The 17,252-nt window shown below is 43.1% G+C and overlaps 1 protein-coding gene across 1 annotated transcript; it reads left to right on the forward strand.

Moving 5' to 3' along the window:
• The first annotated feature begins 442 nt into the window (after positions 1-442).
• LOC139418452 (PHD finger protein 12-like) lies at positions 443-15,401 on the forward strand. Its single transcript, XM_071167884.1, has 13 exons — positions 443-1,292; positions 1,646-1,827; positions 2,988-3,060; positions 4,448-4,998; positions 10,791-10,923; positions 11,035-11,199; positions 11,342-11,500; positions 11,614-12,415; positions 12,521-12,667; positions 12,925-13,023; positions 13,149-13,231; positions 13,420-13,558; positions 13,725-15,401. The coding sequence occupies exons 1-13, from the start codon at positions 1,227-1,229 to the stop codon at positions 14,111-14,113; spliced, it is 2,988 nt and encodes a 995-aa protein (XP_071023985.1). The 5' UTR covers positions 443-1,226; the 3' UTR covers positions 14,114-15,401.
• Positions 15,402-17,252: the final 1,851 nt, after the last annotated feature.

Below are 17,252 nucleotides of genomic sequence, written 5' to 3' on the forward strand. Positions count from 1 at the left end.
AGCTCCAGGACTTTTTGGAAATTATCATTTTCACCAATTTAAATAAATCCTCATGAATATATTGGTCCATTTCTAATTTATTCCACGATTTCCCGTAATTAAAATTGAAAAGGGCAACACCCTCATGAGGATTCCTGGGAATAGTCAATAGGAAGATTCAATGGAATTTATACTGGGCCTAGACTACCCCCTCGTCGGTAGGACAAATAGAAGGATGCAGATTTACTATTGGAACAAGGGAATTATGAGTCGTTTTTTTCTGGCCAGTTACAGTTGCCAAAGTCAATAAGCTTGCAATCATTGTTCACCGAACAACCAAATTCCTGATATGATTTATGACAATTATTTTCCACGGATGACAATATTTTGATTATGTTCTAGGTTATCGTGTTCCTTGTACCCAAAGCTCAAGCTGCTACCCGAAACGCCCATGTTTGCCTATACCAAGAACAGTGCGCGGTTGTAGAGCGCATGCTCAAAACGTCGTTCTACGCAAATTTGCGCCAACTCCGTGGTGAGGCTGAAGGAAGCAGTATCAGGGGTGATGCTTAGCAAGCTAGCTAGTATTTCTTCACAACAACAATAACCATTTAGCTTTCTAGAGTTTCGGCAGTGTTTTTACCCGTATATAAGGACAGTACTTCATCTATTTGCAAGTATATGTCAGGTATGTGAGATACCGTGTTATTTTATAGCCGTATTTAATATGGAAGGGAACAGATATGCCTCTGCCTCTATAAACAGCATCATAGCTAACGTTAGCTTCAACCACCGGCGTAGGGACAAGCACCATAATGTACAAAGCTAGGCCTCAGTAGTAAGTCCAAAAGCCGAATATCTGTGGTATTGTACCTTATCTTTTCTCCAATTTGGCAACAAGAGAAGTACTGGTTTGTCTTTTTGCATTACACAGTTGGGACAACGAAGCGGAAGAGAAACTATTAAGGACAACCATGCTAACGTTAGCTAGCTAAGCCAAGGATTTCATGAAGAAAGGACTTCGTCTTTGAACTGAAGGGAGGCTTTGGATCTTACTGGGATCAACAGTGTGTTCTCCATTTCACTAACAATTAGCAAACTAACCAATAGGAACTTGTTTTTTTTTTTTCAAGACAGCGTTGTTTGGGAAATAATCTGCTGACAGTGAGGATATCGCCTCTTGTCAGACATTGCTTGAAGTATTCGTTAAACAGAGCTGATTGCTTGCTCACTTCGGCTGTGTTTGAATGTGGGATAAAATGGAGACCCCAACGATTGTCTACGATCTTGACACTTCTGGTGGTCTTATGCAGGTAAAGCCTTTACTATTACTATCATGATGAGAAAATAACTATACGTTTTTTGTTCTCTTTTTTTGTTTGTTTCTAGTAGAAGCTTGCTAGGTAGTTGGTTAGGGCCCAGTGGCCAACGTTTGTAGCTAGCTTTCTAGCTAACTCTACAGGACGCCATTGCTCTCTAGCTAACCTCTGCCAGAAGTCATGTCATCAAAAAGTATCAAGTCAAACCATTGACTGAAGGTGTTACTTTGTAGCTATTTTATTAAATTGGTTTGTTGTTGTGTGGCAGACTTGACACTACAGTAGATACTGTGCAACAATGCAGATAATCAAATGTATCCCTGTACTCGTTTGCTGATACTTTGTAGCAAATACAAGCATTGCTCGCGCCTCCCAAGTCTGAAGATGGAGAAAAAAGAGGTCGGAAACCAGATAAAAACGCACGGAGAGCGGGGAGAGCCACAAATCACGACACCTGTGACAGTTGCAGAGAGGGGGGCGACCTCCTCTGTTGTGATCATTGTCCCGCCGCCTTTCATCTACAGTGCTGGTATGTTTATGATTGATATCTTTCCATTTACAGTAATGACTTCCCAGTGTTCCTACCAAGGTGCAAGGCAGCATTTGTGGTTGATTTAACTTTGTGGGAAGCAGTTGACCATTGTCAGCTAATCTAATGCACAATAGTTGCCACATTGGGGCGCTGTAGCTCAGTTTTTCAACACCGCGAGACGTGTATTCTGCCACCCTATTGGTTAGGTCTACATGGTGTTTATTCCGCCACCCTATTGGTTGGGTCTACATGTTAAAACTGTAGCTTTGTACTTGTATATAACTACTTTAGCGTGTGTTGTTGACCATTTTATGTGCAGAAGACATGTCTGCACTAAATTCTGCACTTAGCTACTTAACCATGCTTCTCTTCAGTTGAGGAAGACATATTTTTGGCATACATTTAGCTCATTCTCCAGTCCACACACCGCTTACTACTCTCCTAACAGCCATTTTCAGTATTTAATGAGCTTGCAGATGTTGGCGAGGTTTAGTTGAGCTTTCTGCTGAGGCAATGAGGAGCTCAGGGAACCTGACTGTGCAGTGTGCTGCTTCATTGACGGTAGAAATAATCATTAACCATGGCATGTGCTGCTGGGACAGTGGCCTGAGCAGATCAGGGCTGCTGTTTGGTGTCATGAAGCACCTCCCAGGGCCTTTCTACTCTTAGCCTGGACTATAGTTCGACAGAGTTAATTTTTTTGTTGTTTTCCTTCTAGGATAGTGTTATCAATGCCCTTGGATTGTTGCCTTAACAGTTTCATAGAGCATGAAAGGTTTTTGCTGAGGAAAGTGAATTGTTTATTTATTATGGTAGTGCTCCTCTTTTTAAATCACTGCAGTCGGTCTTTCTTGGAAAGCTTGAATGAGTCGATGTTGGTTTTGGACCAACATCCTTTTCAATAGATTCAACACATACCTTTGCCACGGAACTGTGAGACTGTGCCCAGGGACCTTGGCACTCTGCCCAAAAAGAGCCCTTAATAGAATTAATTCCCTCTCCCCTAGCTTTCATCAGCTACAGGTCTCTAGCATTTCCACAGTTATTTCAATGTAGGAAAATATCCTTAACGCCATACCTCTGGAACTTGTAAACCAGGTTACATTGTGAGGGCATTGGACGTTATGAATTGCTGATTTGCGTTGAACTCCCTGCAGCAACCCACCTCTGAGTAAGGAGATGCTGCCCCCTGGAGACTGGATGTGTCATCGCTGCATGGTGCGTAGGAAGGTGAGTCAAATCTATGTTAAAACATGGGAAGTTTGTGGTGGTGTTATGTTGACTGCTTCCGTCATTTGGATATGTGACCTACTTTTTGTGTGTATGTACTGTCATGTACACTACATGACCAAAAGTATGTGGACACTTGCTCGTGCTCGTCGACATCTCATTCCAATATCATGGACATAATACGGAGTTGATCCCCCCCTTTGCTGCTATAAGAGCCTCTACTCTTCTGGGAAGGCTTTCCACAAGATGTTGGAACATAGCTGCAGGGACTTATTTACATTCAGCCACAAGCATAAGTGGGGTCGGGCACTAATGTTGGGCGATTAGGCCTAGCTCGCAGTCTGCGTTCCAATTCATCCCAAAGGTGTTCGATGGGGTTGAGGTCACGGCTCTGTGCAGGCCTGTCATGTTCTTCCACACCAATCTCAAAGAAAAAAAATTCTGTATGGACCTCGTTTTTTGCACAGGAGCATTGTCATGCTGAAACAGGAAAATTCCTTCCCCAAACTGTTTCCAAGAAGCTGGAAACACATAATCTTCTAGAATTTCATATGCTGTAGCGTTAAGATTTCCCTTCACTGGAGCTAACAGGCCTAGCCCCAAAAATTAAACGGCCCCAGACTATAATTCCTCCTCCACCAAACTTTACAGTTGGCAGTATGCTTTCAGGCAGGTAGCGTTCTCCTGGCATCTGCCAAACCCAGATTAGTCCGGACTACCAGATGGTGAAGCGTGATTCATCTCTCCAGAGAATGTTTCCACTGCTCCAAAGTCCAATAGTGGCGAGCTTTACACCACTTCAGCCGGCGATTGGCTTTGTGCATGGTGAGCTTAGGCTTGTGTGCGGCTGCTCGGCCATGGAAACCCATTTAATGATGCTCCCAATGAATAGATCTTGTGCTGACGTTGCTTCCAGAGTCAGTTTGGAACTTTGTAGTGAGTGTTGCAACCGGGGACAGGTTCTTTTTTTACGCGCTTCAGCACCCGGCGGGCCTGTTCTGTGAGCTTGTGTGGCCTACCACTTCGCAGCTGAGCTGTTGTTGCCCCTAGACGTTTCCACTTCACAATAACAGCACATACAGTTGACCGGGGCAGAAATTTGACAAACTGACTTTTTGGAACGTTTGCATCCTATGACGGTGCCACGTCAAAAGTTACTCTTCAGTAAGGCCATTCTACTACCAATGTTTGTCTATAGAGATTGCATGGCTGTGTTAAGTCTTTTGTATGTAATGTCATTTTCTTTATACATTGGACACTAGTAAGACTAGTTACCGCCATTGGCGTCGGCTGATGGGGATCCTAATAAAAATCAAAAATAGTTTGGTGAGACTGGTTTAATCAGGGCTGTTCAGACTGTTAACACGTTGTGTTTCTTGTGTCATAGAAGCGGGAGATAAAGAAGGAGCAGATGAATGGTCTGCTGGACCGCCAGCTGTCTAAGCAGTCTCCCTCTCCTGCAGCAGAGTTCGAGCTGGCCCCGGGCACCCTGAGGCTGGACCCCACGGCAGCAGTAGGAGGCACCACAGGCCTGAGAGCTGCAGCTGTGGCCCAGGTCCGTCTCCTGGAGAGGAGGCCCAGCAGTAGACCCAACACCCCAACCTCCACCGCCTCCACAGACACCGCCACGCCCTCGGAGCAGAACGACATGGATGATGACATGCTAGACGTGGAGGACAACTCGCAGGGCTCAGAGCCCGAGAGCTCCACCCCACACCTCAAGAGGCCCTTTGATCTTCTGATAGCAGCAGCCATGGAGAGGAACCCCACGCAGTTCCAGCTTCCCAATGAGCTCACCTGCACAACTGCACTTCCAGGAACCAGTAAAAAAAGGAGGAGAGATGAGATGACAGGGAAGAATGTGAAGCGACTGCAGCATGAGCTGGACCACAATGGGCTGGTCCCACTACCGGTGAAGGTCTGCTATCCCTGTGGCAGGTACGGACAACAGCAAGGCCATTGTTTTAATAACCATATATCAGTGCCTTTCTTTTAATAAACCAAATGTTTTTGTGTAGGCTAACTGGGATTTTTTGGTACCAGATGTTACATACATTACTAGGCGTTGCGAACAAATCCGGAAAGGAGATTCTTTACCCAGTTATATGCAGATCACACATTATTTCACAGCTGTTTTGACACTCATTTAAAAGGCATATCAATTATTGCATGGTTTACTATGAAAATATACAGTATACTACTGTTGGGTCATACTGTTTCTGTACATGTGTATACCGTATTATCATAAGTGCACAGAAGGGGCGCTATATACATGTATATCTGTGCATTCAGAAGTTCTGACCTTTTGCCCCAAGAAAATTGTTATTCTAAAATTGATTAATCGTTTTTTTCCCCTCATCAATTTACACAATACCCCATAATGACAAAGCAAAAACAGGTTTAGACATTTTTGCAAATGTATAAACAAACTGAAATATCATATTTACATACAGTGGGGCAAAAAAGTATTTAGTCAGCCACCAATTGTGCAAGTTCTCCCACTTAAAAAGATGAGAGGCCTGTAATTTTCATCATAGGTACACTTCAACTATGACTGACAAAATGAGAGAAAAAAAATCCAGAAAATCTCATTGTAAGATTTTTTATGCATTTATTTTCAAATTATGGTGGAAAATAAACTTTTGTTATTGACCAAATACTTATCTCAATACTTTGTTATATACCCTTTGTTGGTAATGACAGAGGTCAAATGTTTTCTCTAAGTCTTCACAGGGTTTTCACACACTGTTGCTGGTATTTTGGCCCATTCCTCCATGCAGATCTCCTCTAGAGCAGTGATGTTTTGGGGCTGTTGCTGGGCAACACGGACTTTCAACTCCCTCCAAAGATTTTCTATGGGGTTGAGATCTGGAGACTGGCTAGGCCACTCCAGGACCTTGAAATGCTTCTTATTGTCATGTTGAAAGACCCAGCCACGTTTCATCTTCAATGCCCTTGCTGATGGAAGGAGTTTTTCACTCAATCTCACGATACATGGCCCCATTCATTCTTTTCTTTACACGGATCAGTCGTCCTGGTCCCTTTGCAGAAAAACAGCCCCAAAGCATGATGTTTCCACCCCCATGCTTCACAGTAGGTATGGTGTTCTTTGGATGCAACTCAGCATTCTTTGTCCTCCAAACACGACGAGTTGAGTTTTTACCAAAAAGTTATATTTTGGTTTCATCTGACCATATGACATTCTCCCAATCTTCTTCTGGATCATCCAAATGCTCTCTAGGGAACTTCAGACGGGCCTGAACATGTACTGGCTTAAGCAGGGGGCACTGCAGGATTTGAGTCCCTGGCGGCGTAGTGTGTTACTGATGGTAGGCTTTGTTACTTTGGTCCCAGCTCTCTGCAGGTCATTCACTAGGTCCCCCCGTGTGGTTCTGGGATTTTTGCTCACTGTTCTTGTGATCATTTTGACCCCACGGGGTGAGATCTTGCGTGGAGCCCCAGATCGAGGGAGATTATCAGTGGTCTTGTATGTCTTCCATGTCTTTTATACTGATAACAAGTTCAAACAGGTGCCATTAATACAGGTAACGAGTGGAGGACAGAGGAGCCTCTTAAAGAAGTTGTTACAGGTCTGTGAGAGCCAGAAATCTTGCTTGTTTGTAGGTGACCAAATACTTATTTTCCACCATAATTTGCAAATAAATTCATTAAAAATCCTACAATGTGATTTTCTGGATTTATTTTCTCATTTTGTCTGTCATAGTTGAAGTGTACCTATGATGAAAATGACAGGCCTCATCTTTTTAAGTAGGAGAACTTGCACAATTGGTGGCTGACTAAATACTATTTTGCCCCACTGTAAGTATTCAGACCCTTTACTCAGTACTTTGTTGAAGCACCTTTGGCAGTGATTACAACCTCTAGTCTTCTTGGATATGACGCTACAAGCTTGGCACATCTGTATTTGGGAAGTTTCTCCCATTCTTCTCTGCAGATCCTCTCAAGCTCTGTCAGGTTGGATGGGGAGTGTCGCTATACAGCTATTTTCATGTGTCTACCGAGATGTTTGATCGGGTTCAAGTCCGGGCTCTGGCTGGGGCCACTCGAGGACATTCATAGACTTATCCCGAAGCCACTCCTGGTGAACCTTTGCCCCATTCTGAGGTCCAGAGCACACTTCATCAATGATCTCTCTATACTTTGCTCCGTTTATCTTTTCCTCGATCCTGACTAGTTTCCCAGTCCCTGCTGCTGAAAAACATCCCCACAGCATGTTGCTGCCTCTACCATGCTTCACCGTAGGGATGGTACCAGGTTTCCTCCAGATGTGACACTTGGCCTTCAGGCCAAAAAGTTCAATCTTGGATTGATCAGACCAGAGAATCCTATTCCCAAATTTCAAAGGCATGTGCCTTTTACTGAAGAGTGGCTTCTGTCTGGCCACTACCATAAAGGCCCGATTGGTGAAGTGTTGCAGAGCTGGTTGTCCTTTTCAAAGGTTCTCCACAGAGGATCTCTGTCAGTGTCCATCAGGTTCTTGGTCCTGAACAAGGCCCTTCTCCCCTTCAATGCTGCAGAAATGTTTTGGTACCCTTCCCCAGATCTGTGCCTCAGCACAATCCTGTCTCGGAGCTCTACGGGAAATTCCTTTGACATCATGGCTTGGTTTTTGCTCTGACATGCACTATCAACTGTGGGACCTTGTGTAGACAGGTGTGTGCCTTTCCCAATCATTTGAATTTACCACAGGTGGACTCCAATCAAGTTGTAGAAACATCTCAAGGATGATCAATGGAAACAGTATGCACCTGAGCTCAATTTTTAGTCTCATAGCAAAGGGTCTGAATACTTATTTTATTTTTAAATATTTTTAATAAATTGGCAAACATTTCTGAACACCTGTTTTCTCTTTGTCATTATGAGGTATTGTGTGTAGATTGAGAAATGTTTTTAGTTAATCGATTTTTGAATAATGCTATAACATAACAAAATGTGGAAAAGAATGCACTGTACATGTGTGTGTTAGGTGTTTGCTTTCCTTCTTTCCTTCTTTTTCTGGGGATATATATATATACAGTGCCTTGCGAAAGTATTCGGCCCCCTTGAACTTTGCGACCTTTTGCCACATTTCAGGCTTCAAACATAAAGATATAAAACTGTATTTTTTTGTGAAGAATCAACAACAAGTGGGACACAATCATGAAGTGGAACGACATTTATTGGATATTTCAAACTTTTTTAACAAATCAAAAACTGAAAAATTGGGCGTGCAAAATTATTCAGCCCCCTTAAGTTAATACTTTGTAGCGCCACCTTTTGCTGCGATTACAGCTGTAAGTCGCTTGGGGTATGTCTCTATCAGTTTTGCACATCGAGAGACTGAAATTTTTTCCCATTCCTCCTTGCAAAACAGCTCGAGCTCAGTGAGGTTGGATGGAGAGCATTTGTGAACAGCAGTTTTCAGTTCTTTCCACAGATTCTCGATTGGATTCAGGTCTGGACTTTGACTTGGCCATTCTAACACCTGGATATGTTTATTTTTGAACCATTCCATTGTAGATTTTGCTTTATGTTTTGCATCATTGTCTTGTTGGAAGACAAATCTCCGTCCCAGTCTCAGGTCTTTTGCAGACTACATCAGGTTTTCTTCCAGAATGGTCCTGTATTTGGCTCCATCCATCTTCCCATCAATTTTAACCATCTTCCCTGTCCCTGCTGAAGAAAAGCAGGCCCAAACCATGATGCTGCCACCACCATGTTTGACAGTGGGGATGGTGTGTTCAGCTGTGTTGCTTTTACGCCAAACATAACGTTTTGCATTGTTGCCAAAAAGTTCAATTTTGGTTTCATCTGACCATAGCACCTTCTTCCACATGTTTGGTGTGTCTCCCAGGTGGCTTGTGGCAAACTTTAAACAACACTTTTTATGGATATCTTTAAGAAATGGCTTTCTTCTTGCCACTCTTCCATAAAGGCCAGATTTGTGCAATATACGACTGATTGTTGTCCTATGGACAGAGTCTCCCACCTCAGCTGTAGATCTCTGCAGTTCATCCAGAGTGATCATGGGCCTCTTGGCTGCATCTCTGATCAGTCTTCTCCTTGTATGAGCTGAAAGTTTAGAGGGACGGCCAGGTCTTGGTAGATTTGCAGTGGTCTGATACTCCTTCCATTTCAATATTATCGCTTGCACAGTGCTCCTTGGGATGTTTAAAGCTTGGGAAATCTTTTTGTATCCAAATCCGGCTTTAAACTTCTTCACAACAGTATCTCGGACCTGCCTGGTGTGTTCCTTGTTCTTCATGATGCTCTCTGCGCTTTTAACGGACCTCTGAGACTATCACAGTGCAGGTGCATTTATACGGAGACTTGATTACACACAGGTGGATTGTATTTATCATCATTAGTCATTTAGGTCAACATTGGATCATTCAGAGATCCTCACTGAACTTCCGGAGAGAGTTTGCTGCACTGAAAGTAAAGGGGCTGAATAATTTTGCACGCCCAATTTGTCAGTTTTTGATTTGTTAAAAAAGTTTGAAATATCCAATAAATGTCGTTCCACTTCATGATTGTGTCCCACTTGTTGTTGATTCTTCACAAAAAAATACCTTTTATATCTTTATGTTTGAAGCCTGAAATGTGGCAAAAGGTCGCAAAGTTCAAGGGGGCCGAATACTTTCGCAAGGCACTGTATATATGACTGACTGACCCTTTTTATTTTTTAAATATTCTTTAGAGGGGTTGTAGAGTTTGTCTTGATGTTTATTTCAGCAATGCACCAAAATGTTCTGTAGTTTTGTTTTTTTGTGTTACCACACTCTCTAGAGTGCCTCTGTGCTGGCATCAGAGCCTTGGCTATTCAGGAATACCACAGAATGCACAACCACATGGCTGGCCAGAGAGAAAGGGGAATTCAAACTATCTCACTGAGCATTTTATATATTCTGGAATGATGGGGCTTGGCTTAGGGTCTCTGCCACAGACAGTGACTGCCAGGATTCCAGACAGTAACCACATTTCCATCCACAGTTTTCATGCAAGTAAAGTAATTCCGTATAAAATAAAAATCACTGCAGCTATGATGGAAACAGGAAATGTTGGTATAATTTTATAAATGCTAAGAGAATTTGTTAATTTGACATAGTGGGACATTGTTTTGTCGCAATGGTGTGTGTGTGTGTGAGATCCTCCCACTACGACTCAGGAAACCATGCAGTTTATTAGGCTAGGCTACATGAATTAAGTTGTGATGAACTTCACGGGGCGTTGAAAGTGCATGTTATGTTTCCAACAAATATCAAGGTGACATTATGCTGGTGACATGATCATCGACGCTTGACTGCCATTTGACAAGTACACATTTTCTCGCTCTTATCCATAATGATCTCGTTATGTTGACTAGCAAGCACAGTTTTTATCTGCAACAAGTCGGTTTGGTGGAAACCCCACTGCAGGGAAATGTACATGTTTTCTTTATGCATATTTTAGAATATTCGCATGAATGACATGGATGATCACATGCTAGACGTGGAGGACGACTCCCAGGGCTCGGAACCCGAGAGCTCCACCTCACACTCCACGCCATTTGGATGGAAACCTAGCTAGTGTGGGTTGGAAATCCATTCGTCTCTGGCCCTCAAGTGATCCCCTCTTTCCACTAAACTATTAGCGCAGACTACCCCTAGCTCTATTTTGAGGATATTTTGCAGTTTATTTGTTTGTCATAAATCTAACCCGTGTTTTTGTGAATCTCCTCTGTGCTGTAGGAGCTGCAGGTTGGCACCATTAATCCAGTGTGACTATTGCCCCCTCCTGTTCCACATGGACTGTCTGGACCCCCCTCTTACTGCCATGCCTGTGGGCAAGTGGATGTGTCCCAATCACATAGAACACATGGTGGTAAGTAAGCTAAAGCCTGTACAAACCACTTTATTTTATGGTCACATCTACGTATTGAAAACGTGTTGATGTTGTTTTAATGATATTGACCTGATTGTGCCCCTCTCCCAGCTGAAGCAGAGGAGCCTGCCGTTGAGCGGTCGCTGCCAGCTGTTTGACCAGTTTCAGGACAGGATGTCCCAGCATGCCGTCAAGGTGGACTTCCTGCAGCGGGTGCATCGTCTCAACACCCCCGTCCGCCGAGGAGCCCACACACAGCTGAAGAAAACCCTCAAGGTCAGCCTGCTAGTCTCTGTACTACTACTACTGTGGGTTACAACAGTGCTTCCTCTGACAGATGAGGTGACATGTATAACACACCACTGTGCTCACTGTTGTCACATCTTGTAACTAGACACGTGTGTGTGTCTCTCGACAGGTCCCTGATTCTATAAAGTCCCAGTACAAGTGTCCCCCGGCCATGATTGCCCCGGCAGGGATCCGCAACGGGGAGCTGGTCTGTAACAGCAGTTCAGAAGCCCCTCAGCAGCACTTTACACCCTCTCAGCACTTAACCAGTGAGGATGAGCAACAGGAGGTAGGTAACTGGTGTGTTACCCAGAAGTGATATACAATGTCTCATGAGAGTAAACAAATCCCACATCTTTAATACTGATTGAATGTGTTCTGTTTTCCTGTGTTGTCTCCTAGTGGCTCAGAGACGTCATCACACTCCAGTGCAGCATAGTGAGACATCTGTCAGCCAAGCAGAAGCTGTCGTCCGAATGGGACTCTGGGAAGACGGACATGGCCGACATCAAACCCTGTGTCACAGCAGAGGAGGCTAGTGCTGTGTGCACTTCTAACCAGACTGAGTCGCCAGCCTCCAAGCCTAAAGCTGACAGTGCAGCAGTTTGCCCCCAGGGGGCGCCTGCACTCAAGGAAGGGAAGTGTAGCATGTGTACAGAGAAGCCTTGTCACAACTGTGGGCCCAGTAATGTTAACGGTCCCCTGGAGGAGCAGCTGGCTTGGACCAATGGGAGTCCAGAGGCCTGCAGACAGGACAACCTCCACAAGCTGAGAGAGCCCTCAGGTCTTGATAGGCCTGTTCCTCAGACACCAGCAGCTTCCAGCCCGGAGTCACCCAACCACACTGGTAAAGCTGTGGTCAAGACCGAGAACACCTTCTTAAGACCCTGTGAAGGGACGGCCTCCTCATCCACCTGTCCCTTCAAACCAGACCTCAGAGGCCCCTCTCCACCTCACAGACCCTCCCCAGGCACACAGGGCCCTGCTCTAACCAGTAGCAGCAGCACTGTGGAGTCCTGTGCCCTCACTCCACCCAGAGCACCATACCAGATCAAGAGGATTACCAAGCTGGGCTCCACCCCACCAGCAGACGGGAAAGTCAGTCGTGATGCTGTGACCACCAGGAGTGGTCCTCTGCTCCCCAGCTCTTTCTCTATGGTAGACCTGTCCAGCCGTCTGAAGGCTGTGGCAGACTGCCATGGTGGTAAGTCTCACCTGATTTTAATAAGACACATTTTAGATTGGTGAAGAAAAGTTGGATCCACACTGAATTCATTCTCTTTTTGCTAACAACATGATAATTTTCCAGAGATTCAGATGAGCAGTCTGGATGAGAAGTTCATTGAACTCCTGGCCTGGCAGAGGATCCAGCAGCTGTTTGGGCCTAAAGCCCCTTCCCCTCCACAGAGCAGCTGTATCAGCCTACCTCCTGTTCCACAACCCCAGCCTACAGAAGGTAAGGGAACCTTTTTCATTATCAACACCATTTTGTATTCCCTATATTTCTACCTAACTGACTCACTGTCCATTCCCTCACTAACCTTACCATCTTCACTCCTATTATTCTGTCCATTTATATTGATGTCCATTATGTCTATCCCCCTTTTATGTTTGTAAAATCATCCCTTAGTTAGTTTATCCTGTATTGTTACATTTGACTGCTCTGTATATTGCAGCATTGTGAGGAAGAGAATGTGTTATCTTCTTTCTCAGCACAAAACAAGAATATCCAGGCCAGGGCTGTGTTTTATCCTTTGACTGGGAAAGGAGGAGCTGTCCGTATGTGCTACAGAAGCCTGTACATAGGAACTGGTAAGATTCACTCCCAATCCCAAATAACACAACATGATCCAATAACAGGACCTTCTATTCATGTAAAGGTGTCTTCCATCCCTGGCAGATTTAGCTGACTTGAGGTTATGTCTTGTTATTTGCAGGCGCTGACATGGACGTGTGCCTTACAAACTATGGTCATTGTAATTATGTTTCAGGAAAACATGCCTGTATCTTCTATGATGAGGTGAGTGGGTCATTTCACATTTAAACATGTACTTGGTTTTGGAATACATTTTACAATAATTTGTGAACTGTGAAGAAATACAGTATAAATACATTTGATATTTATTTTTTTCTTGTTTCGGGGATTTGTTTTAGAAGCTGCTCTGTGAATTAAATATTTCATTCTGTAACTGCTCTTGCCTTGATCAGAACACCAAGCAGTATGAGCTCCTCAACTACAGTGAACATGGGACAACGGTGGACAATGTGCTGTACTCCTGTGACTTCTCTGAGAAGACTGGGCCAAGCCCCTCCAGCAGCCTGGTCTCCAAAGTGCAGAACATTATCAGTGAGTGGAGCTCCTCTCATGGCCTCCTATAGAAACAGGAAGGAATGAACATTTACCTCTGATAAAGGACCATGCTCTGACATGCCATGTTTCCTAATGTTGTTAAAGCAGAGGCAGGTGATGGTGTTCAAAGGTCTGAGTGTTTTGTAATGCTTGTAACCCGCAGAGCGCTGCAAGAGGAGGAAGCAGGAAGAGGAAGGGGCAGCGGAGCCCATGGTGCTAGAGGAGGGGGTGATGAGACCGTGTCAGGTGACTCCTTCTAGCCCCTGCTGCGACTGCAAGGCCAGCAGCTCCAGTCTGATCGGGGGCAGTGGAGCAGGCTGGGAGGGCACTGCCCTGCTCCATCACGGCAGCTTCGTCAAGCTGGGCTGCATGCAGTTTGTCTTCAGTATTACAGAGTTTGCCTGCAAGCAGCCCAAAGAGGAAACCCTTAACAACCCAACTACCACCACTGCCACCCCCCAGTACCAGGAGGGAACAGAACCCTCTGACAAGCACACGTCCACCTCCCAGCTCCACCAAGTGCCAGTGCTGCACCCTAACCCTGTCCCCTAGCCCAATCATGTCCCCTCAGCAACAAGAACCAGCCTCAGCAGCTATACTTGTATACTGCATCAAAAAGAGAGCTTTTTTGATGTTCATACATTTGCATGAAATGAAGTATTTTTCAGTCTCAGATTTTGTGGGCAAGTTGCACATACAATTTGTATTGTTGTTTTTTTGTAACTGGACAATTTTCTGAAAGTTTTTGAATTGGCTTTGAAAAAGGGGGATGGTTTATCGTTGACATTATGTGAAGAAATGTAAACATCACCAGGTTTCCAGCATACTTGTAAAGAACTCCAATCATTCTATTTTTGCCAGTAATGAAGGCATAAACTTTTTTTTTTCCTCTGAAAATGCAACTTTTATTTACTTTTTATAAATTTAGTTTGTGTACTGTATCTGAAAATGTAGTTGTGTTCAGATGTTTGTTTTGCTACTATTGCACTACAGTAGCACTATATTCAAACATACGTGTACACATCCATGCAACATGTTGTATACATGGTTGTGTGTGTTGAAATACACACACACACAAAATATACATGATTAAGAATAATTTTAACATAGAACAAGGGAAGCATAGGATTCTGTATGCAAACTTCAATTATGGCCATTTTGGCTTTTAAATCTTTCCAGTGCTTCATGTGAATTTGGTGCAGTAGTTTTCAAAAGTTTTAGTCCAGTTTTTTTTCAAGTGTCTGTTTTTAGAAATAATTAATCTGAACTTTGTCATGTACTCTGTAAATACAAAGCAACTTTGACTTGGTTTCTTGTCTGTCATAGTCACTGTAAATACCTAAAGATTTTTAAGCGTCAGTGAAGACTGTGGCTTCTGTCATTTCATTCGTTGCTAACAACCAATTGGGCGATTCCATGCCAGCATAGCCCGAAAATATTTTTGGTATCCGATTGTTCTGGCAATTCTCACATTGGGAGGGAGGATGTTTGACATGTTTTTTTACATTTTGTATCACAAACTTTCTTTTTTTTTTTAAATCAAGAAAGTGGCCATTTTAGGCTGTTTTTAGACCTATACATTCCTTCTGTAAGACCTGATGTCTGAACTGTACATAATAGACATCTTGTTGTCATTATACTCCTCATAGTGTAACTCTATTATATGGAATACAGTGGGTATCATACGTGTTCATCCCTTTTGGAATTTTTTTCACATTTTTGTTGCATTACAAAGTAGGATGGAAATGGATTTATTTTTATTTTTTGTCATTGATCTACACGAGATGCTTCATGTCAGTGAAAATAAAATTCTACAAATTAATAAATGAAATAACTAAAATATAGTTGTTGCATAAGTATTCACCCCCATTTGTTTAGGCAAGCATAAATTAGTTTGAGTACATTTTGGCTTAACAAGTTACATGGGCTCACTGTGTGAAATAATAGGGGTTGACATGATTTTTGAATGACTACCCCTTCCTCTGTCCCCCATGCAAGGTCCTTCAGTCAAGTATTGAATTTCAACTACACAGACCAGGGAGCTTTTCAAAAACCTCCAAAGAAGGGCCGTGATTGATAGATGGGTAGCAATAACAAATCAAACATTGAATATCTCTTTAAAGAGATAATTTTGTATAAAATAAAAAGTACTGTAGCACTCACAAGCCAAAAGTGGTCCCCGAACTAGTCACATGCAGATATGTGCACCATGTCATTGTGCTCTTTCCTGCTCTGCTGGGTGCATCTTGCTAGCTGCCATTGAAATGGTAAGGGGCAATGGTAAGGGGCTGAAGCTAGAATTGCTAGGGGGCTGGCCCAGGTGAGGGAAAATGTTGCAGCACAGCTTCCAGAAAACAGTTGCTTTCAAACTAGGGATTTCATGGCTAATTGAGGTAAGACTCCTTCTGGTCATCAATTATGCATGTATGTCCTACATATTCACACCAGCCCAAAGTTGGCGGTTTACAAAAATAATAGTTGCCAAAGTTCTGGAGCATGTCTGTAAGCATGGTGAGGATGTATTAAACCACCCAGACACATCAAAGATACAGTTGTCCTTCTGAACTGAGCTGCAGGACAGGAAGGAAACTGCTCAGGGATGTCAACATGAGGCCATTAGTGGTTTTAAAACAGAGTCCTATGGCTGTGATGGGAGAAAACAGAAGGATCCACAGCATTGTAGTGACTACAGTGATGACCTAAATGACAGTGAAAAGAAGAATACAAATGTTCCAAAACATGCATCCTGTATGCAACAAGGCACTAAAGTAATACTGCAAAGGAATACACTTTTTGGCCTAAATGCAAGCCTTATGTTGGGGAAAATCCAATACACATCACTGAATAACTGCCTCTTTACTGTCAAACATGGTGGTGGCTGCATCATGGTATGGGTATGCTTGACATTGGCAAAGACTGGGGAGTTTTTCAGGATGAAAAGAAATGGCAAAGACTGGGGAGTTTTTCAGGATGAAAATAAACAAGATGTCGTTAAGCACAGGCTAAGTCCTAGAGGAAAACCCTCCTCAGTCTGGGACACAGGGATGGGATTCACATTTCAGCAGAACAATAACCAACAACACAAGGCCAAATCTTAACTGGAGTTGCTTACCAATTTAGAAGACAATGTTTGGAGTGGTTAAGTTGCCGTTTTGACTTAAATCTGCTTGAAAATCTATAGCAAGACTTGAAAATGGCTGTCTAGCTATGAACTCCAACACCTGGACAGAGCTTGAATTTTGAAAAGAATAATGGGTAAATATTGCACAATCCATGGGTGCAAAGCTCTTACAGCTGTAATTGCTGCCAAAGGTGATTCTAACATGTATTGACTAACGGGGGTGAATACTAATCAAATCAAGGTATATTAGTGTTTTATTTTTAAAATGTTTGATCTTTTATTCCACTTTGACATTACAGACTATTATGTGTAGACCGTTGATTAAGAAAATTACAATTAAATCCATTTTAATCCCACTTTGTAACAATAAAATGTGAAGAAATCCTAGGGGGCGTGAATACTTAAGATATTGATACCCACCTTCTGAAATACATTTCCACAATTTATTCAAAATAAAAAATATGACTATGAATATCTTAAAAGTACCCTTTTTGATTTAGTTAATTTCAAGACATTGGTTGGAACAATATACTAGTCTACAAGCACATCACAAATCTAGAGTAGGCTCTC

The sequence above is a fragment of the Oncorhynchus clarkii genome, chromosome 10, assembly GCF_045791955.1.
Source record: "Oncorhynchus clarkii lewisi isolate Uvic-CL-2024 chromosome 10, UVic_Ocla_1.0, whole genome shotgun sequence".
In the NCBI taxonomy this organism is placed as follows: domain Eukaryota; kingdom Metazoa; phylum Chordata; class Actinopteri; order Salmoniformes; family Salmonidae; genus Oncorhynchus; species Oncorhynchus clarkii.

Bases quoted from the DNA above. Each gene is read 5' to 3' on its own strand.
- LOC139418452 (XM_071167884.1), top strand. From the start codon at position 1,227: ATGTGGGATAAAATGGAGACCCCAACGATTGTCTACGATCTTGACACT. The intron at 1,828-2,987 runs GTATGTTTATGA...AACTCCCTGCAG, and splicing joins GCCTTTCATCTACAGTGCTG to CAACCCACCTCTGAGTAAGG. The intron at 12,416-12,520 runs GTAAGTCTCACC...ATAATTTTCCAG, and splicing joins TGTGGCAGACTGCCATGGTG to AGATTCAGATGAGCAGTCTG.